Source organism: Trichechus manatus, unplaced genomic scaffold (genome assembly GCF_000243295.1).
Source record: "Trichechus manatus latirostris isolate Lorelei unplaced genomic scaffold, TriManLat1.0 scaffold00222, whole genome shotgun sequence".
Classification (NCBI taxonomy): Eukaryota; Metazoa; Chordata; class Mammalia; order Sirenia; family Trichechidae; genus Trichechus; species Trichechus manatus.
This window is the reverse complement of record NW_004444158.1, coordinates 2,989,302-3,012,969: the sequence shown is the minus strand read 5'-3', so window position 1 is coordinate 3,012,969 and position 23,668 is coordinate 2,989,302. Positions and strand designations below refer to the sequence as shown.

At 37.2% G+C, this 23,668-nt stretch overlaps 1 protein-coding gene across 1 annotated transcript in view; it reads left to right on the top strand.

Moving 5' to 3' along the window:
• The window catches only part of SMCHD1 (structural maintenance of chromosomes flexible hinge domain containing 1), a 140,084-nt gene that overhangs the window by 49,343 nt on the left and 67,073 nt on the right, over window positions 1–23,668 (top strand). Inside the window, exons 19-24 of the mRNA XM_023742898.1 lie at window positions 2,959–3,103; window positions 13,844–13,940; window positions 15,694–15,766; window positions 17,602–17,741; window positions 18,366–18,500; window positions 20,635–20,862. Of these exons, the coding sequence (XP_023598666.1) occupies window positions 2,959–3,103; window positions 13,844–13,940; window positions 15,694–15,766; window positions 17,602–17,741; window positions 18,366–18,500; window positions 20,635–20,862 (818 nt within the window). The remainder of the gene's footprint in view (window positions 1–2,958; window positions 3,104–13,843; window positions 13,941–15,693; window positions 15,767–17,601; window positions 17,742–18,365; window positions 18,501–20,634; window positions 20,863–23,668) is intronic.

Here is a 23,668-nt window from a genome sequence, read left to right as displayed (position 1 = left end):
GGGTTGTTAACCAATGTCATAAAACAACGTGTACTACTGTTTCATGAGAAACTATTTGTTCTGTAAGCCTTCACCTGAAGTACAATAAAATATAAAAAAAAAAAAAAAAATTTGATGTTCCCATATTTTTCCTCCTTTTGATCGAGATCCATCTATTGGGTCCTTGATCAAAATGGTCAGTAATGGTAGCCAGGCACCATCCATTTCTTCTGGTCTCATGGCATAGGAAGTAGTTCATGGAGGCAGTTAGATATGCAGTCCATTTCTTCAGTCCTGGTTTCCTTCTTTACCGCTCCAGGCAAATAGCGACTAGTCGTTGTATCTTGGGTGGCCACTCACAAGCTACCCTGGGCACTACTCACCGAACTAGGAGGTAGAACAGAAACTAAAAACAACGTTAGGCCAATTGACTGAATAGACCCGTGAAACCATGACCCTAAATGTTTGAACCAAGAAGTTTAATCCCATGAGGTGTTCTGTTGTACCTCAGTAGCATCTACACATGCAGCCCTTTTTTGGGGAGGTAGGAGGAGAGCTGCTGCTGTTGTAAAATTATATATAACATTATATTTGCAATTTCGCTCCTTTTTTCTGATGCACAGCTTAGTTATATCAGTTATGTTAGTCAAGTTGTGTAGTCATTACCCTTAGTCGATGTCTGTTTTCCCATCGACATAGATAAAAATTCACTACTTGCCAGAGAATAGTCCCTGTCTCCCTCCCCTCTTCCACCTCTGGTAATCATGAGTAATCATTGGTCTCTATGTTTTCCTATCCTTGTTATCTCAGATAAGTGAGACCATGCAATACTTTCTTTTTGCAATTGACTTATTTCAGTCAGCATAGTATCTTCAAGGTTCATCCATTTTGTAGCATGTTTCAGGACTTGATTTTTCTTTAAGGCTACCTCTTTTAAGTTTTACATAGCAAAGATGATGCTTTGATGACTGAGGTGCACCTGACCCAAGCCATAGTCTTTTCAGTTGCCTCACATGCATACGAAAGCTGGACAGTGTAGAAGGAAGACAAGAATTGATGTATTCATCCTGTGGTGTTGGCAAAGAATATTGAATATACCGTGGAATGCCAGAAGACGGAACAGTGCAGTCTTAGAAGAAATACAACGAAAGTGCTTTTTAAAAGTAAAGATGGTGAGACTTTGGCTCACTAACTTTGGACACGTCATCAGGAAAGGCCAACAGCTAGAAAAGGGCATCATGTTTGGTAGAGGTTCAGCAAAACCAAGGGAAAACCCTCAGTGAGATGGACTGACAGCAGTAACCACACCAGTGAACTCAAACATACCATGATTATGGAAATGGTTCAGGACCAGGCAACATTTTGTTTTGTTGTACTTAAGGTTCCCGTAAATCAGTGCTGACTTGATGGCACCTAACAGCATAGTGTGAATTGGATTGGTTTTTGCTTGCTTTATTGGTAACTGAGGATTTGATATTCTTGGGCCTTTCTGCTCAGTTCGTTACACTTGCTCAGATCCTCTCCAGCTTTCAAATTCTGTTACTGTTATTTTATATTCTTTGTTTAGGCCTCTTTGAAAGAAATCTTTGTGCTGTCTTTATTACAGGGTTTTGGGGGAGAGCTGATCTAAATGCCTGTGATCACCTTGTACTGTCATTATTACAGGGTTTTTGGAGAGAGCTGATCTAAATGTCTGTGATCACCTTGTTGTCTTTAATAAGGAAGACCACCTTGGAGATCGTTCCTTGTTGTACATATAAATCTACCTCTTGTTGATTTCTTTTAATAGCTATGGAACACACTTCATAGTATGGATGTGCCGTATTTTAAGTGGTTTCCTGTTCATGAACATTCGTTTTTTTTTTGGCTATTACAAACCACATTGCCATATGGGGGGAATAATGTGTGCTGGAATTTCTGTAGGTGTATACCAAGAAGTAGAAGTGTGTGTGCTTTAACGTTTTTAATGTTTACTGTCAAGTTGCCTTACAAAAAGGTTGTGCCATAGTGCTCTCACCAGCAGAGTATGAGAGTTCCAGGTTCCCCTGTGCTCATCTGTGGCTGACTTATTTATTTATTTAGCCTGGTTGGTGGTTAAACTGGAGCCCTGGTGGCACAGTGGTTAAGCATTCATCTGCTAACCAAAAGGTTGGCAGTTTGAATCCACCAGCTGCTCCTTGGAAACCTTATGGGGCAGTTCTATTTTGTCTTATAGGGTTGCTATGCATCAGAATCGACTGGATGGCAATGGGTTTGTTTGGTTTTGTTTGGTGGTTAAACTGTTACTATTACTTGTCTATGTACCTCTTCTAGCCTTTATGTATTGAGCGTTTGTATGTCATTTAAGAAAACCTGTTTATTTAATAGTTTAAAGTTGTGGTTCTCAAATTGGAGTGTATATCTGGATCATCTTGGAGGCCTGTTAAAATACAACTCACCCCCTAGATTTTTTGATTCATTAGGTTTGAGGTGAGTTCAAGAATTTGCATTTCCAAGTTCCTGGGAGATAGCTGATACTATAGACCACACATTGAGAGCTTTTGGCTTATAGAAGGTTTTTATGTATTCTGGATTTTAATCCTTTGTTGCATGTATTTTTTCATATGGAGCATTTTTTTACTTCATTTATTGTATCTTATATGAAATTTCAAACTTTGTCAAATACATCCTTTTTTAGTTGTTACTGTGTTTTGCTTTAGAAGTTTTTTCCTGTGATGAGGTTATAAAGATATTTTGTATTCTAATAATTTCATAGTTTAAGAACACATTTATCTGTAGTATCTATAGAATTTTACTGTTATTTGTAGTATGAGATAAAGATCTAATTTCATTATTTTTTCATGTGAATTGTCGATACAGTGTATATAATTTTTGCAGATTTAAAATGCCATCTTTATCATAGTCGGATTTCCCATATATAAATAGATCTGTTTATGACCTCTATATTTGCTTTTCATTTTCACTTTTTTTTTGTTAAAGAGGGTAAGCCAGAGAAATTTTCATTTGGTCTTCTGGATTCTCCTTTTCGTGTTGGAGTGCCTTTCAATATCCCTCTGGAATTTCAGGATGAATTTGGTCATACCAGTCAACTAGTAACTGATATTCAACCAGTTCTTGAAGCAAGGTAATTTGAAGGATCAAACTGTATTTATGTTTTCATATATGCTAAGATTCTTTTTTTTAAATTAAGGTTTAATTGTTCTTGTGTGCTTATTAACTTCACTGTTGCCTTTTAAAATGCTTAATGAATTTTATGGTATCTAGCACTTTATTTAGCCCCTAAGCTGTCTTGTGTGATTACAGTATCATCTGTAAATTCCTTTTCACTGACTATTTTGACTTAATTTATTGTTGAAGATGTTTAGGTGAGACTAAAGCTCTTGTATTCTCCTGGCAATTCCACCTGCTAGTAATACCACTAGTTACTTTGTTGTTTTGCTTAGAAGGTATGGCCAGTTAAGCTTAGTGGTATTACCTGCTAGTAGGTTTTTAACTTGCCAATGCAGTTTATGTTGTTTTGCTTTAAAATCCATAGGAATAAATGTTATATGGTAATTTAGGTCCTTCCTTGGAACTTACCTTTACATAGTATTAATAGCCCTCTGGAGTAATGTTATCGGCTTATGCCATATTTTTATGCAAATAACATGTGCCTTCTATGTTTGTTTGCCAACGTCGCCCTCCCCTCGTGAGGTATTTTCATAAGCACTGCTATGCCAATTTTTTTTATATGTTGCTGTTTAAAAAACAAAAAAATGAGCATCACGTGCTTACAGAAATACCTCGCAGGGGGTGGGCACCGTTGGCAAACAGACATAGAAGATGCATGTTATTTGTGTAAAATGTGGTGTTAAGAAATAACTCTGAGAAATTTAGCAAGATGTCATTGAGAATGTTCATTATTTACCCTTACCTCTTTTTGAGGTGCCTACGGAGAAATCCCTGATCAGTCTCAAGGGCACAAATTAGGTTTCTTCTCCTATTTGTATTTCTTCTTCTAATTGCTTTTGTAGAAATGCTAAATTTTTTGTTTTGTGTTGCTTTGTTTTTTGCACTGCCTGCCAAATTTGTCTTTTTGCATCCAATTTTTGTGTATGCTATCTTTTGATGTGTGTGTGTGTGTGTGTGTGTGTGTGTGTTCCCTTTTTGGTGGAATTGTTTACACTTCAATCATTTGAGCATGCAGTGTATTCCAGGCACTTTTGCTGGCTGGAGATATAGAAGTGAATAAGGACATATTCACATAAGCTCACAGACTAGTGTGGTATATAGTTTTATGTCTAGATTTACACCATCATTAAGTTCCTGAAAAGCGGTACATAGTTTTTAAAAAAATATATTTACAATGAATATTTTGAACATAGTTTTGTGTTCCCTTAAATTGCAAGAAGTCATTCTTGTCTTTTTTGACATATTATGTTAATTTGAATATTAACAATGGAAGAGTTGAATACTTAAACAAGTTTAAAAAATAAAACAGTAAAAATATCTAGTCTAACCACAAATGGAAAAATATTAGTGCATCCGCCTATACCTATTATCTATTATATCTTTCATCTTCCCTTGATAGGCTATTCTTACATAAGAAGTCTCTGTCATACATACACAGTGATATTTATGATTTTGGACTTTTTTATTTTGGTGGCATGGCCATGTCAATTTGTCTTCAGTAAAATGAAGACCATTTAAGTGAGTTTCTTTGGTGTTTTTGTTTTTCTCAGCTGTTATCTAAATTTTTAAAAAATAATTCATTTATATATATGGCTTAAAGAATCAAATAGTTTGATAAGGCCTGTGTAAAATTCTAGTGGTAGTAATAGTAGTAGTGTCAGACTTCAGGGGGGGATAATGACCAGGATCACCCCAAAACTGATGCCCACTTTATTTGCAGAGTCTATTGACCAGTCCCTGCAAGGTGAATACCAGTCACAGGGCAGGCTCATCCCAAGACCAGACAAAAAGTGTCAAACCACAAGTTGTTTACAGTTTACCCACAAAATGCCAGTCAACCTGGACAAAAGTAACAAACTCTCTGGGGTAGAATACTAGGGCAAATGTACTCCTCAGGGTTTAGGGGGGAAATCTCTCAAACTGGTTTTCTAAAGAACCGAGGCAAAAGCCCTCATAAAGGAACTCGTTTCACCATAGTCCACCCTCTGACCTTTTCACCATGTGTTCTTTTACATACATGTTACCAGTCCAAATCAGTCATTAATAAATAGGTCATCAGTAGAGCAAAGAGTCTCAGGGTGAGGTCACCCAGGTAGCAGCCACTCAGGTCTGCTGCAGGTGTCAGTCTGATCTGGTCAGGTTTTCCAAAAGGTTGTCTCGGCTTCACCCTTTCTGGCTTCTGATAAAATTTAACTTAGAGAAATATTATTTCTTTGTTCTGACCCGCTCGAGGTAGCAACATAACAAAACCTTTAAGGGACATTAGGTTTGGGCACTGTACTCCAGTCCAGCAGTGCCTCCCTCTTAGTCCACTGTTTCCATTACAACTACAGTTTTATAATCACAATTAACCCTGTTAAAATAAACAGTCACAACTGAGTTGGATCAGCATGTTCCCCTACCCTCTCTTCCCCTGACCCATCAGGAAAAGAGGAATCTGTTTGCTCCCTTGTCCCCCTCATTTTGAGTGTAAACATACTTACGAAAGTGTGTAAGCCCACCACTTCGTGCCTTTATTTCCCCCCATTTTAGATAGCCAATGTTTAAATTGCTCCCCTACCAAACCAGTACTATGAGGAGACAAGCATGTTCCTTGATCTGAAGAATCTTCTGTTCTGGTTAGAACTTTTAGCATCTGCATCTATAAGCAAAGTTCAGTCTGGGGCAAGCCATCAAATTACACCAATCTACAACAGCTCACGGTGTCAAACATCTCTCTCTCTCTACCCTTTTACTTGGGGCCAGGTCATCTCATCCCCATTCATTTGGGGCCAGCTCATCCCTAGCCATCCAAGCTAGGTCAGTGGATACTAGTCATATGCTTGGAAGTCCATGAACCACCCTGCACTTTAGATCAACCAGCCCCTTTCTCTCTCTCTCTCTCTTATCCCTAGCCCTCTGGGGCTAGGTCACCAGGTGCCAATGGAGCTTGTCCAAACTCACGCCATCTCTTTATTGCTGCATCTCTCCACTTTCACTCATCTCATGGACCCAGGTGGTTACCTCAAGTAAGCATACCAAGCTGTCTACTCTCCAGCTTCCATTAGTTTCTAGTCCCGGAAGGGGGCTCTTCTGATGGATACTGACATGTCCTATTCAACACACCCTTCAGATTCCTTAGGGCTATGCCCCACGTGAACATCCTTTTACTGTTCGTTCACCAAACAGCAGTTTGCTCACTCAAGCCTTCAGTCTTCATGGTACTCTCAAATACAGATCTCCTGATATCACAGGCTTTTGGCATAAGCCAGATTTAATATTTCCCCTTTTAGCTTATCCAATCCAGAATTGCCTGAAGGGCAGCGTTACATGCTCTCCATTTTTTTATAATACCCAATATTCATTTCCATCTTACATTCAGGTCTGTTTTACAATACCATGTAGGGAAAACATTCCTTCACTGAGACAAATATGGTACCTTCAGGTAAACATATAACCTTTTTAAACATTCCAGTTTCGTCTTCTGTTCTCCACCCTCTCACTATCTTACCCATTTGTAAGCGTTTGACCTTAGGTCTCTGGCTGGGTTGAAACAGAAGACCCTGTCCCGCTATCAATCATCTTGCTTAGCCTGCTGGACTTTCACCCCAAGCCACTGCAGATGCAGCTTTCCTACCCACTGCTGCAGCTTTCCTACCCACTGCTGCAGCATAACATCTCTTACTTTCTTTTAGCCATTATGGGTAGCAGGAACCAAAATAACCATCCAAGAATCAAAATTTTCTCATCCCATGCCTGTTCATCCTTTTTCCTCCAAAACCTTGTGTTTCTGTGAGTCAGGAGCCATTGCAACAAATCCCATTCCTGATGCCAATTAGAAAATTCTAGTGGTAATGATAGTATCATCAAAACCTGTCTAGCTTCAGAGGGGATAATGACTAGGATCAGTCCAAAGATGATTCCCATGAGGTAGAGTTCAGACATACCTCCACCCTCCAACCATTAACCAATTCTGACACCAGCCATCCTCCCCATGTCAAAGATGTGCACTCTTATTCATATACTAGTCCAGGATTATAGATTGGTAAATGACTGAAGTTATTTTTTTAATTGAGCAATAATTGACATACAACAAAATGCACAGATCTTAAGTACGGTTTGATAAGGCTTGACAATTGTATACACCTGTGTAACGACCATCCAACATAAGATTTAAAATATGCCCATCCATAACCAGATGCCTTCCAACATTGGTCCTAAGCCTTCAAACCCAGAAAACCATAGTCTCATGGGACAGTGCAGTCAGTTGGCATAACATAGTTCATAAAAATCATGATCTGCATCCTAATATAGTGAGTAGTGTCTGAGGTCTTAAAAGCTTGCGAGTGGCCATCTAAGACACAACTGTAGGTCTTCTACTCACCAAGCACAAAACAGTAAGCAGGTAACCAAAAGCTCAGAGAAGAAACAAGTCTACACGAGCCACAACCTCATCTACCCTGAGACCAGAAGAACTAAATGGTGCCTGGCTACCACCACTGACCGGTCTGACTGGGGTCACAATAGTTGGTCCCAGATAGAATGGGAGAAAAATATGGAGCAGAGCTCGGATTCTTCTTAAAAAAAAAAAAAAAGGCCGGACAGACTGAAACAGTAGAGAACAGAGGACTCCCTGAAACTATCACCCTGAGACACTCTTTAAACCTAGAACCAAGCTTGTTGTCTGAGATCACATTTTAGCAAAATAGCAGAGTGGCACACAAAATAAAGGAATATTGGTGCACTACTTAAAAACCATCAACATGAGACAGTTACTCAAAGATGAAAAGATAAGGGGCAGGGAAACTAGAGTACTGGGAAGGAAACCAACAGAACACAAAGAGAATGTTCAAACATTGTGATAAATGTAACTAATGTCACTGAACAATTTGTGTTTTGGAAATTGTCAAATGGGAACCTACCTTGATGTATAAACTTTCACCGAAAGCTCTATAAAATATTTTTTAAAAATAGTTAAAAAACAAAACAAAAAATAAATGAAATATGTCCATCATCCCAGAAAGTGATCGCATCATGATTTTACAGAAGCTTGATTCTTTTCTAACTTTAATCAGTAAGAAAATAAGAACTTAATACGTATTTGTTGTTGTGTGCTGCTGAATTGATTCTGACTCACAGTGACGTTGTAAGACAGAGTAGGACTGCCCCACAGGGTTTCCTAGGCTGTAAGCTTTACCAGAGCAAATCAGCAGGTCTTTTCTCCTGTGGAGCGGCTGGTGGTGACCTTTTGGTTAGCAGCCAAGTGCTCAACCATTGTGCAACCAGTGCTCCCTAATTCGTGTTTATTACTAGAAAAAAAAAATCAACATGTAAAAAGCAGAAAATGACTATTCCTGGCAATTCTACCCCAAGAGGTAATGACAGGGTGTTTTAAAAATAGTTTTGAAATATTCAAGATTAGCTAATACTCACATCTTACTATTTGTGTCAGTCTTGAGTACCAGATTTTTTTTATCATGTGAGTGTCTAAAGTCCCCAGAATGCATTATGTACAAAAAATTGGTTTTAAATTTTTTTTAGAATTTGAAATATAGGAAATATGATCACTGACATATAGTATTCCTTAGTCTTCATTAATATTCTGGATTAGTTTCAGTGTTAATTTCCTAAAACATAGATAATTAAACATGTTTCTTTTCTTCTGAAGACTGTTTGAATGGGTCATTGTAGCCTACAAGTTATAGTCTAAACTTTTTAGTATGACACATGAGGCCCTTCAAATCTACCTCCGAATTGCCTTTTGAACCTGGTTTCGCAGCATTCAACTTAATGTGGCCTATATTCCAAAGACTTTATTTTTCTTTTAGTTAATATACAGTAAAGTTGACTTTTTCTTATGTAATTCTAAGAATTTTAACCACCACCACAATCAGGATATAGACCATCACTCCAAAAAAACTTCATTATACCACCCTTTGTAGTTATATTCTCCTCCAACCCTTAATCCCTGGCAACCAAGTCTGTTTTCAGTTGTTCTGTGGGGTTTTTTGGAGAGTGCCTTTTACATGGAGCCACACAATATGTAACCTCTTGAGACTGGCTTTTTTTACTCAGCCTTTAAGATTCATCAGCAACTTGCTGCATGTATCAATAGTTCATCAAATGCATTAATTTTATTTCAGAAAGTAACAATGGATTCTTAAGTATTTACCTGATTCCCAAATTGTAACATTGCTACCGCTTCCTAGAAGAGACTCTTTGGTTCCTTTATAGTATCTTATTCCCCATACCTCCCCTGATAGAAATCCTATCCATTATTCAAGGCTTTCAGTGTAAGTTTCCTCTCCATAAAATGAAGTCTTTCCCGGAATGAATGATTACGAGACCTGGGCTAGCATTGGGTCCCACCTCCTACCATTAATTTGAGAATCACTGCCCTACTGATTCTGATGTACAGCCAGCTGATTGTGGCTCATAGAGTGTGGCAAAGTCTGAGGACATCCTTAAACCTGGCCTGTTTGCAGAAAAAAATAAATGCTGATGAGGTTGTGGAGAGATTGGAACTCATACATTGCTGGTGGGTGAAATTGTAAAATGGTACAACCACTATGGAAAATGGTATGGTGCTTTCTCAAAACCTAGAAATCGCAATACCTTATGATCCAGCAATCCCTCTCCTAGGTGAATATCCTAGAGATATAAGAGCAGTGACATGAATAGACATATGCACACCCATCTTCACTGCAGCATTATTCACAATAGTAAAAAGATGGAAACAACCTAAGTGCCCATCACTGGATGAATGGATAAACAAATTGTGGTACATACATACAACAGAATACTACACAACTATTAAGAATAATGAGTTCACAAAACATAACATGGATGACTCTAGAGGACGTTATGTTGGGTGAAATAAGTCAATTGCAAAAGGAAAATATTGTATGGTCTCACTTTTATAAAAGCAGCCTGGGTGGCACAGTGATAAAAGCACTCCACTGCTAATCAAAAGGTTGGTGGTTCGAACACAGTGGCTGCTCCCCAGGAGAAGGGTATGGCAGTCTGCTTTCATAAAGATTACAGCCTTGAAAACCTTACGGGGCTGTTCTTCTCTGTCCTGTAGGGTCACTGTGAGTCGGCATCAACTCGACGACAGCAGTTTTGGTTTTTTGGTTTTCACTTTTATAAAAAGTCAAGAATAGGCATACATACAGAAAGCAACTTTCTTTGATGGTTACCAAGGATGGAGGGGAGGGGGAATCACTTTCTAGATAGTAGATGTAAAAAATGGTGTTGGGGTGTCAGACTTCCTCATCTAACTTCACAAGGGGGAAGGAGAATCATTATCAGCATCAAAAGTCCAAGGCTGATGGCTGTGAGGTGGTCAGACATACCTGCACCCTCCAGCCTTTTTACCAGTTCTCACACCAGCCATCCCTCCCACAGCACTCACAGCTTCTCTGCTGGTTTCATAATTTGTTGCAATGGCCACACACAACTAACAGGCCGTACTCACATTTATGGGGTTTATTAGAGGAGTAACAGGTTACAGTTCAGGATCAGGAACGACTCAGGATGCAGTTTTTTGGTCAGGACAGCTTCTCAGCCTTGCATGCACTCAGGCCTCTCAGCCCCTCGGTCCCACTGCTTGGCCTCTGCCCTGCAAGTGTTAACAAAGCTCTTTTGCTCCACCAGTAAGTGCTCAGAGGCACCCTACTCTGCCAGTAAGCCTTGGCCCGAAGACGCTGAGCACACTTGCTTGTGGGTCAGCACGCCCACTGTAGCCACATCACTCCATGGGCTGGAAAACCCACTGTGCCTTCTTGTGCTGATCTCTTGGTTCTGCTGCCGCCATTTCTCTGCTGCTGCTTTTCACCGTCTCTGGTGTCACATCTCTCTCTCTCTCTCTCTCTCTCTGTCTCCTGGGTCTAGGAGGTTCTCAGCACAGTGACCCCAGGTCCAAAGAATGCACTCCACTCCTAGCTCTTCTTTCTTGGTGATAGTGAGGTCCCCTCTTCCTGCCACCAAGATTGCTCATTTTAAGCCTGGCGGAATGGCAAAACTGACTAATCCCATTAGGGTTCCACCTCCACAAGGGTGCCATGCACCTTATTTGCATTATTAGCAAGCTGTCTAATCCCCTTGGTGTGCCATAAGCACCTTATTTGCATAGTCCCTCCCAGTGATTATGTGGGGAGTTATAAGACCATGCATGGCTAAAAGGGCCATATATTAAGTAATTCATTGCGCTACAGTAGACACTTGTTATTTTTGGTGATGGAAAAGGTGGTATCGAGTATGGGTGAAGTCTGCACAACTTGACCCAGGCAAATGACACTAAGAAGTATGCAAGAATAAGAGACAATTTCAGTTTATGCTGTAACGTACACAATTTTGCAACAACAGTAATAACCAAAAAATGAGTGTGATTTCATAGGTATGTATGTATGCATATATGTGTATAGGAAGGCATATGCGAGTACAGGTGTATGCATGTGTACATGTATCTGTAGGCATATGGATGTAGATGTTTGAATGTGCTGCATATGTATTCATATATGTAATAAAGCACATTGTTACAGAAACTTCCTGGACATATCCAGACACCTCATGGGATTGGTTCACTGGGTTAAAAACTCTAGGACCATAGTCTTAGGGGACAACATAGTTAATAATGTTCTACTTACTAGTTTGGTAAGTAGCATCTGGGGTCTTAAAAGCTTGCGAGCAGCCATCTAAGATAAGCTATTGGTCTCTACTCATCTGGAGCAAAAGCGAATTAAAGAAACCAGAGAAGCAAAGAAGAAACTAGTCCACAGGACTAACAGCCCACATGAACTGCAGCCCCTTCTAGCCTGAGACCAGAAGAACTAGATGGTGCCCAGCTACCACTACCAACCATTCTGACCAGGGACACAATAGAAGGTCCCAGATAGAATGGGAGAAAATTCAAATTCCTAAAAAAGGCCAGACTTATTGAACCAGTAGAGACTGGAGGAACCCCTGAGACTATCACCCTAAGATACCCTTTGAACTTGGAACTGAAGCCACTCCTGGAGGTCACCTTTCAGCCAAATAATAGATTGATGGCATGGTAGTTAAGTGCTCGGCTGCTAACCGAAAGGTAGGCAGTTCAGACCTACCATGGCTCTGTGGGAGAGCAATGTGGCAGTCTGCTTCTGTAAAGATTTACGGTCTTGGAAACCTTATAGGGCAGTTCTGTTCTTCCATAGAGTCACTATGAGTCAGAATCAACTTGACAGCAATGGGTTTATGGGTTATAAAGTAACTTATCACCCATGAGTAATGTACTCCCTAAAACAATCAACTATAGGACCAAACGGTCAACAATTTACCCAAAAGCAAAGATGAGAAGGCAAGGAGGGGCAGGGAAGCTAGGTCAGTGGAAACAGAACAAACAGTGGAAATAATGAGAATGCTGACACATTGTGAAAGTTGTAACCAATGTCACTGAACAATTTCTGTAAAAATTGTTAAATGGTGACCTAATTTGCTGTGTAAACTTTCACCTAAAACACAATATGTATTTTTTTTTTAATTGCCATAGTGTTGACTCTGACTTATGGTGACCCCGTGTGTGTCAGAGTAGAACTGCTCCATAGACTTTTCAGTGGCTGATTTTTCAGAAGTAGATCACTAGGCCTTTCTTCCTAGACACCTCTGGGTGGACTCAAACCTCCAACCTTTTGGTTAGCAGCTGAGTATGTTAACTGTTTGCACCACCCAGGGACTCCTTTAGAGTCCCAAAATCATAGGAAAAAAAGACTGAGTTTCCCAGTTCATTTTGAAAAGAACAAGCTAAGAAAATCCTGATCCCAAATCTCTTAAGATGGTGTGCCCTGCCTCCACCCATGTAGGCACACAGAACAATAGATGTCTTACACTTTGAGTTATAAATAGACACAAATGTCCTATATAAAACACTTACCAAACTTCTAGCCATATATAACATTTTAAAGTAGGGTCTATTTCAGGAATGCTTTAAACTTGTTACTACAAAATCACATTTCAACTAATTCCTGAGTCCACCTTGTAGCTAAATAACAAATTGTCCCAAAAAATAATATCACCCATAAGTATTGTGCCCTTTTAAAAATTATCACCTATATGAGACCAAATGTCAGCAATTACTTTAAAACAAAGATGAGACTGGAAGGGAGCAGGGAAACTAGATTAATGGAAACAGAACAACCAGAATGGAAATAATGAAAATGTTCATGCATTATGAAGAATGTAACCAATGTCAGTGAACAAATTGTGTAGAAAGTGTTGAATGGGAACCTAAACTGCTGTGTAAACTTTCATCGAAAACACAATAAAATATTATTAAAAAAAACGAAAACAAAAACCTGGCCTATTTGGGTGTCTGCTTTTCTTTAATGTGCTATAGCAGGTTATGCTTATATACATGGTCTATTTGTTATTTCCTGTCTTCCTGTCTTTTCTGTTATTTCCTACCTTATATCTTTACTAATTTAATATATGTAGTTTTAAATTTAACATTGTATCTGTTGTATCTTCTGAAGTGTTTAGCCGATTAGTGTCATTTATCAATACTCAGTACTTATTGAATCAATTATTATAGTCTTTGTAAAAGAGATTCATGAAAATTTGCTTTGGTTCAGTTATTTCATTCTATATTTGAAAATATTATTTTATTAGATGAATTAAACATGTCAGTGGTATGAAAAAACAATGGGGGGAAGTTAAAAAAATAATTTTTTTTCCCCAGCGGCTTGTCTCTACATTATGAAGAGATAACAAACGGACCAAACTGTGTAATTCGAGGTGTTACAGCTAAGGGCCCTGTAAACTCTTGTCAAGGCAAGGTAAGCATTGTACATAAATATAATACTTACTAAGTATTTATTTCTTACATGATAAAAATGAAATTGGAGATTTAAAATTGGGTGACATAATTTTGCAACAAGATGACAGTAATGTTGGGTTCTTGGGGAGTAAGCAGGATCATGGCACCTAACTTACCAGTTACATCTGTAAGAAAAATCAGCACCCTTCACTACTGTTGTTTGTTAAATATTTATGAGTTAAATGTTTCTCAGATGTCTTCTTTATCTTCATTCCACTGTCTTCACATTTGAAGCTATTTCTTCAGCAGTTATCCAGTACTGTGTTGTTTCTTTTTTCTTCCCAGGTTTTTCCATCCCTTTTTTTTCTCTTTTTGAACAAAAAAGATAATTAGAAACATGAAATGTTAACTCACTTCTCTCAACATAATTGGTTTGGCATTTCTCTATCTAAAGGGATGTGTTTGGGGAGAGTTAAGGTTAGGAAAGTTGAAGACATAAATTCCAATAAGATAATTTTTCAGTTAGGCACAAGAGAGAATTTTTCAGTTAAGCATGTAAAGCAGCTACTATATTTATATGGAGTCCTTGGGTGGTGCAGTTAACACATTTGGCTGCTGACTGAAAAGTTGGCAGTTCAAAGTCAACCCAGAGGCGCCTCAAAGGCCTGACAATCTACTTGGCGAAAAGAATCAGCTATTGAAAACCCTGTGGAGCAAAGTTCTACTCTGACACACGTGGGGTTGCCATGAGTCAGGGTCGACTCAACGATACCTGGTTGTAATAGATTTATATGACTAAAGGGAATACTGACTAATAATAAACTAAGTAATATGTTAACTTTTCAAAAATCACTATATCATTACCTTCTATATATATTTAACCATTTTGCCTATCGATATATTTAAAATAGAGCATGCGGATTTTTTTAAGTACTGTACCCTGTTTTATACAATCACATCAAATTAAAGATTGAGTTCTATACATCTTTCTGAATTCAGATTTTTCTGGAAAAAGAACTTGAAATTTGTGGATTTGATACATTTATTAAAAAGATTTCTAGATGTTTGTAAACCTTCTATTTTTGAATAATTTTAGATTTACAAAAGAGTTGGGAAGAGAGTGCCCATGTACTCTTTACCCAGCTTATTCTGTTAACATCTCACATAACCATCACACACTTAACTGAACTAAGAAATTAACAATGATATAATACCGTTGGAGCCCTGGTGGTGCAGTGGTTAAACATTTGGCTGCTAAACCAAGAGGTTGGCAGTTGGAATCCACCAGCTGCTCCTTGGAAACCCTGTGGGGGAGTTCTACTCTGTCCTATAGGGTCGCTATGAGTTGGAATCTACTCAACAGCAATGAGTTTGGTTTTTTGGTTTATAATACTATTAACTAAACTATAAACTTAATTCTCCAGTTTTTCTACTAGTATTTTTCTGTTCCAGGGTTTTTAGATTTTTGTTTTTCTTTTCTCCCACTTTTTTTTTTTTTTTACGTTTCATATAATGCCTATCCTGATTATAATAATTATTCAGAGGTTATGCTTTTTGAATTTGAAGAGACTGTTGTCTCTAAGGAAGCAATATAAGTCCATTTTCCCCTCTACATCTCTTATATACATATGTATGATGATTTTAAAATTTTTATAATTGCAGAGTAGATTTCTATAATGACATGAAAATACAAAGGAAAAGTAAATTGGAATTGAGGTGATAAACTACTTATTTAGGACTTGGGTTTAATTTTTAAAATTTCTTTTCAACAGAATTTTAATCTCAAGGTTATTCTGCCAAGTTTAAAAGAAGACTCACAGATTTTGAAAATTAGATTACTACCTGGTAATATTATTTTAAGAAATATTCTTAATATTTACCTTTTAAGTAATATTCTTATGATAAATTATAATGGCACTTTAAAAGGTGGTGTTTTTTGGTTTGGTTTGGGTTTGGGTATAAGGATTGAGAATACATTTGAATGTCAAACATAGCACTGACAGAAATGACCACTTGAAAAGAAAAATTTGAGTATTGAAAATATATTGAGGAACTGTTGTTAGGGATGTACTTACTAGGTTTATACTAGAACTGGGTCTGTCCTTTACCATTTGTTCATATAATTATTTCGTATTTTAAGAAGATAAGTTTCTAATGCCATTTATATTAAATTATTTTGATAATGACTTACAAATCGATATCAACTTAAAAATGAAATTGTATTAAAATTAGACAGAATATTTAAATCTAGGCTCTGACACTTAAGAGCTAGGCAAACTTGTTTTGTGCTTCAGTTTTCTTGCATGTAAAATGAGGTAATAATATCTACTCTCATACGGGTTGTTGTGAGGGTTAAATGAGTTAATACAGGCAACCCTCAACTTCACACAGCTCCATGGTAACTGAATTGAGGACATAGTCCCAATATGTGGGGGGTTTTGTTACCGTGGTGCCATGCAAAGTTAGTACTGCCTGTGCAGGTAAAACACTTGGAACAGTGCTTAGCATGTAAGCTTTAGCTCTGATATTTTGAGATTTGATATTTTGAGATTTGATAGTTTGAGGTTTCCCTCAAGCATGAATTGATAAAGAAGCAAAAATTGGCACAGTAGTAGAACTGTGAGAAGAAACTGTTAGGTATTTATAAACACTTAGTTCTGTTTTTATTTTGAAAGTCTCCTAAAAAGTATGCTTTTGAGTGGTAAAATTCTTCGTAACCAGATAATTCTTACATGTTCTTGGAATTTGAAAATGAAAATGGTAAAGTAGGAAGTAGTACTGTGCAGTAATAAAGGCCAAGCGATCTCAAATTACAAACCAGGATTTAAACCTGATGCTGCCACCTACTGACGATGTGACCTGGACAAGATACTTAATCTTTATGGATCCCAGTTTCCTCTTCTGTAAAATGGGGATAAAAACAGTACTTTCTTCACTGAGATTATTGTGACAATTATATGAAAATAGTTCGTTGTTCCTGGCATAAAGTAAATAATAAATAAAAATTTATGTTATTGTTATAAAGTAAAATAAATATTTCCAGGAACAGTTCTTTGTTAGCTTGTGTTATCAGTATTTAGCATAAATTGAGTTTTAAAATATCAGTGTTTATGGTGAAACGCAGGGCAGCTTACTACAGAAGCGTAAGTTCTCTTTTATTAATCTTATAGGAAATTTGGGCCCTAAGTTGCTTATGACCACAACGTAGTGGGCAGTCTGACAATTACCTGGATAAATCATTACACGCACTGATCTTTTAAGTGCTATCATCTAAAACAGTTGTGTAGTTAGGTGCCCAAGAATTCAGTTGCTGTGAAAAGTTCAAGACAGTAAATAAAAAAAGTAGTTTAATAAACGTTTACTTTTTTCTTTCATCGTCTTTTTAAGGTTTTACATGTTTAGAGTTTTTCTAGCATGAGTTACCATGATGTTGTAACTTGTAGCATAAAACTAAACCTAGACATCAAACATTTTATATAATTGGGACAACTCTGATCATGTATAGAATCTGTGCATTTTGGGGAGAGAAATGATTAAACATGGGCATTGCTTATTTTTTTTCTTGGCATTATTTATAATATATCATTAAAACTTTAAATGTTAAAGTTGTTTCTTTTCATAGTTCAATAATTCAGTCTTTGACACCTGAATCTGTATTTAACTATATAATTTCCTGGTAGGTCCCCCTCGTCGATTGAAAGTAAAACCTGACTCTGAAATTTTAGTAATAGAAAATGGAACAGCTTTCCCATTTCAGGTGGAAGTTTTGGATGAATCAGACAATATAACAGCACAACCAAAACTGATAGTTCATTGTAAGGTAAAAGCTTATTATAAGCTAAAAATATGTAGATTTTGTTTTGAGTCCCAGGTTAGTAAATGGCAATGACTACGTCTTTCAGCTAATTTATAGTAGGCTTCACCTAGTCTCTAGGTCTTTAATGGTTATTCTGTGGAGAAATTTCATTGTCTGCACTATCACTAAGCCAATAAAGATGCCAGTTACACCTAGTTTCATAACGAAATTTATGGACGAAAGTTTCCTCCCCTTTCCTTCCCTGACTGCATCCCTCTCATTTCAGATGAAATATTTCAGTTATGATCAGCATGGTAGTAATGTCTCAGGATTGGGGAGGAATGGAGGTGGATTAAAGACCACAAAAAAGGAAAGGAAAACCCAGATAGATAAGTAAAAAGAAAAAAGTAGTGTTTAGAAAAGAATGGTGTTTGAAGAAGTTGGTTTTTTTCCCAATTTTTAGCATTATAGAAAACTGCTCTTTTCATTCAGAAATTGCTTAGAATTTTGATGAGTTCTATTAAGAATTTGCCAATTTATAGACAGAAATAATAGCTGCAGTGAATTATTTGAAATTTTGAATAACGTTCTTTGAGTAGTCAGTTATGTTTGACTGGGGTCTTAAATTATTTTGTATTCTTCTGATAGTTTTCTGGTGCTCCAAACCTGCCACTGTATGTTGTGGATTGCAGTAGTTCTGGAACTAGTATTTTAACTGGACCTGCAATTCAAGTTCAGAATATTAAAAAAGACCAGACACTTAAAGCAAGAATTGAAATACCGGTAAGTTGTTATGTTATTTATTAATCATATTCAGTTTTCATAGAAATATTCTTTAACAGCTTTATAATATTTTATGTAAAGTTATTTGACTTTTGAAAATGAAGTATTTGAGGTGGAAAGAGGCAACATGAAATTGTATAGTGAATAACTTTAACTTTTTATATCAAATATTAATAACTTTCTTGGTCAAGCCTTTTACAATAACTAGGAACCCTGGTGGCGCAGTGGTTAAAGTGCTCGGCTGCTAACTGAAAGGTTAGCAGTTCAAATCCACCAGCTGCTTCACGGGAGAAGGACATGGCAGTCTGCTTCCATAATGATTACAGCCTTGGAAACCCAATGGGGCAGTTGTACTCTGTCCTATAGGGTCACTATGAGTCAGAATCAACTCGACAGCAGTGGGTTTATTATTGATTTGCATTTTCCTAAAAATTTTTTTTTCTTATATTAGAATGTATCATTTAAGTATCAGTTTTACTTTATACTTTTGTTTTTTGTAGTTTACGTTTATTTCTTAGGAAGTTTGGTAAATATTCCCACCACTGAAAGATATATACACATTTAACTTGTGTGTGTAATTTTTGTAAATACATACTTTCTTATTAGCAATTTCACAAAAAGGGATTTCTGTGTAAAGTGCTTTTTATTGGAGATACTTTTTATTGGAAATGCATCATAGCTGCTGCTGAGACTAACACAGGAGGGGGTGCTGTAAGCACTTCATTTCCGTGGGTTGCTGGATGGGATAACAAGTAACTGAAGTAAAATACTTAAATGTGATTTCTTAATAATTGATATGGTAGAAAATGAATAACCTAATCAGTTGATTAGCTTACACTCTTGTACTAATCATTCATCAATTAGTAACATAGTTTGAACCTCAAGAGGATAAAAGATGGCTTTTGTTTTTTTAATAGAATGAGATGACTCTTGGCTTTATTCTAGTTCTTTCGGAGCTGATTATATTTGATAATCTTCAAATATTTGTTAAACATTTCCTCTATACAATAATGAGGGTGACATTTTTGAGGATAGTATCTTGCAGAAGGTCAGGAATTAGGGAAGAATCTGGACTTCGAGGCAAGAGTAACAAGCATTAGGAATTACATAAATACTACAGAGCAGCAACACTCAGGAGACCAAAAATCCAGCTCACTTAAGATAGTGACCAAGATGTATCCTGTAATATGCAGTTACAAATCGTGTCCCAGAGACAGTAACTCTTGAGTTTAAGGAGTCAAATAAGATATGCTTATAATAGAGCACGGGGTATTTGCCTAGTAGTCTGTGAGGTAGGAATTTCAAATATATCACCAGTTATGTGGATGGCCTTTCATAGGAGTGACTGCAACTAGACAAAGAAGGAGATATGAGTTATGTAACACTGTAAAGGTATTTTAAGGTTAAGCTTCTTTGGAATTTTGTGTATCCTCTGGAATGCACTCTAGCGGGATTGTGACATAATGATATAATATTTTAATTTTGTATGCCTAGAACCAGTTTATGTAGCATAATCCAGCTCTTCTTAAGTCTGTGGGACAGTGATGTGCCAGTATGTTACAAATATGCTAGTATATTGATCCTGCTCAGCTTTCAGGACATCTAGAGCCCTTCTGTGGTTGTAAGTCACTTTGTCCACTTATCCCAATCTGTTAGGAAGTGAGAGAGCATGTTAGCTAACCTTAGTTAACCTAACATCATTCCATAATGTATTGTATGGCAACTGTTTGTCTCTAATTTTATTGAAAGTTCTTAATATCTTACATCTTTATTCTTACTGATAAATGCTAGTCACTGACACTGATGTGTGATTCAAATTTCACAAGTTTGTAGAACTTTTAAGTAAACTCACAAATAAGTGAAAGGAAATCCTTTTAAGTTGAAATGTGCTTGGTTCTGGTTTTAAAAATGTGGCCACTGTCATTATTTATAATCTCTGATAGTATAAAATGTGGAATTATTAATAGTACAATGTCCTTTTAATTACCAAACCTGTGAGTAGAACATTCTGTAAGGTGATCTTGCGTAAGATTGAAACTAAAATTTGTGAACAATTTAAAAGATATACCATTAAAGCCAAAGACAATGTTTTCAATACAGATGTCACTCAGTGTTGTGTTTTCCCTCCTCTTAGAGTTGTAAAGATGTGGCTGCTGTTGAGAAGACTATTAAGTTGCTTCCCAGTAGCCATGTTGCCAGACTGCAGATATTCAGTGTGGAAGGACAAAAGGCAATCCAGATCAAACATCAGGATGAGGTTAATTGGATAGCAGGCGATGTTATGCATAATCTTATTTTTCAAATGTATGATGAAGGAGAAAGAGAAATTGACATAACATCAGCTTTAGCAGAAAAAATTAAAGTAAGTATCTTAAATAGATTGGTTTCTTTGTTTTATTCTCGGAAGACTCTGAACAAGAAGTTTTTATAAAGTAGCGTCTAAGAAGTAGCTTACCACAGAACAGTGATACTACTGTTTAAAATTCTAGGCTAAGTAAGATTTCTTTTTTGTAGACTTAATTGAAATGTGAATAATTCATGTGTGACAAACTCATACTTAGGCAAATAATTTTGACACATAAACAAAATTCCAGTTTTGGGCATTTTGTTTAGTTTTGCACTTCTGGACCAACTTTTTTCATAGTCACAATCAAGATCACTACCATATTAAAACAATATATTGGTAGCTGTTCTGAAGGCACTAAACAAAAATTCTGTTAAAGGCAAAACAGTATTGTTAACTACAGAGCCCTGATTTGGCCATTTGAATGTGACAAAATGTACCACTGTCTTAAAGCTTGATCATTAGGAAAACAGTTTTGTTGTCCTCAGTAGCTTCAGGTGGGCCTTCTCCACCTTCTGTCATCTGCATGTTGAAGCTTATCATCTCATTTACTAGGGAACCGCATCACTACTGGCAGGAAGATTCGTATCACATCAAGTGGACAGCTGTACTGTGTAGCACTCCTTTTATGACTGATTGAAAGAATAGTAAACTGTCTATGCTTGCTTTGTTCAAAATACAGTCAATTCTGCTATAATGTCAATTCTGAAAAACCACTGCACTGTGCAATAAAAGTCACAGGGCTTATGGGGAAAATGGAAATTAGAGGCACAACACACAAACTTTGTCAGTGACCCATTTAAAAAGAAGTTGTTGTGTGCCATCGATTAGATTCCAACTCATAGTGACCCAATAGGACAGAGTAGAGCTGTCCTATGGGGTTTCCTAGGCTGAAATCTTTACTGGAGCAGATCACCAGGTCTTTTCTCCCACAGAGTGGCTGGTAGGTTTGAACCACTGACCTTTTGGTGCTTAACCATTACGCCACCAGGGCTCCTTCATTGAAAAGATAGGAGCCTAATAAAACATTAGCAGAAATAGTAACGTGTCAGATGGGTAAGAAGTATATAAATACTATAAAAAATATGACAGTTTACTTTGTGTGTGGAAGTAGGTGCTGAAAGAGTTGTAGTTTGTGAGCTGTTGTGACATGGAAGGAGGGTATTTGAAATTGGATAGAAGGTTGTGTGGCTCACAACACATTAACTGAGGTAGCTGGTAGTGTCTGAGGTGTGTTGTTTTGTGTATTCTTACAAGGCTTGGTACAGCTGGGTGTAGTTTCCTGCATTTACCTAGTGTTTTTATGGATGAAATTGTGAATAAGCAAATGTGAAATTTGCCTTATGCTCAAATTGTTTTCCTAATATATTCATCACATTGGAACAAATTTGTATTTTCAAAAGAAGCCTTATAGTAGAATTGACTGTACTTTTTTCTGACATCTCACTTGACGGCAACAAGTTTAGTTTTGATTTTATAGAGAGAAAACTGCTCAGATCTTGAGTGTTAGGAAATAATTTTCTAAAAATCCAGGTTTCTTTAAGGCAGTCAGAGATAAACATCCCCTCATGTCTGGAAAGCCAACATTAGTGGGCCCTTACGTAAGAGATCCCAATTAACTAAATTCTTGGACAGTTGCCATTGTGGAACATGATGTAGGAATTATTTTATACTGTTAGTTTCTGTACCCATCTGGAGTTTCCAAATATAGGATATGATACTTTAAAAGCATTTTTTAGCTCAGTTGACCTATTTTTAAAAATCTTATTTGGAATAACCCTTGCTCCAGCCAGTTTATATATACGCATGCACACACGCACGCATGCACACGTGCACACACACACCCCTGAATTAAGAAAAGGAAGATTGAGAGAAATTATCCTGACCCTGTTTGGAAGTAAGGTAAGCCATTTTTACCTGCATCAGTAGATTTGAAGCTGAGTGGTTTAAAAGTGGTGCCAGGGACCTGACTTCTGTGCTGCTTTTTTGCTTTCTCACAGTGATGCTACTTAGGAACCTTAGCACCTCTTAATGTGTTACCAAAGTTAAGGAGAAACACCTGAGAGCCTCTCCTGGTACATGAACTTCTCTTTTGCCGTTCTTTTGTGTAACTCCAGCTCGCTTCTTAACTTCCATTATGGAAAAAAGTAATGATAGAGAATAAAGGTGGTTTAAAAAGATAAAAAGGTGGCTAAGAAGGTTAGACCAGATTAAACTAGAAATCAAAATATTAGAATATCAGTGATTTAAAAATTACAACTATAGAAAGCTGAAAGTAGAGACAAAGTTGAGCTAAAAATTCTTAAATAGAGAAGATTGAAAATTTAAAAGTAGGATGTTATTGTTGTTAGGTGCTGTCCAAGTGGCTCCGACTCATAGCAACTCTTAAAGCAACTGCCCGGTCCTGCTCCATCTTCACAGTTGTTGCTGTATTTGAGCCCATTGTTGTAGCCGCTTACCAGTCCATCTTGTTGAGGATCTTCTTCTTTTTCACTAACCCTCTACTTTCCCAAGCATGATGTTCTTCTCTAGGGACTGATCCTCCTTATAACATGTCCAAAGTATGTGAGACGAAGTCTCACCATCTTCGATTCTAAGGAGCATTCTGGCTGTACTTCTTCCAAGACAGATTTGTGGAATGACATCAAGGACATCATATATGAAGAAAGCAAAGGTCATTGAAAAGACAGGAAGGAAATAAAAGACCAAAATAAATGTCAGAAGAGATTCTAAAACTTGGTCTTGAATGTAGAGCAGCTAAAGGGAACAGAAGAAAGGATCACGTAAAAGCGCTGAACAGAAGATTTCAAAGGGAGGCTCAAGA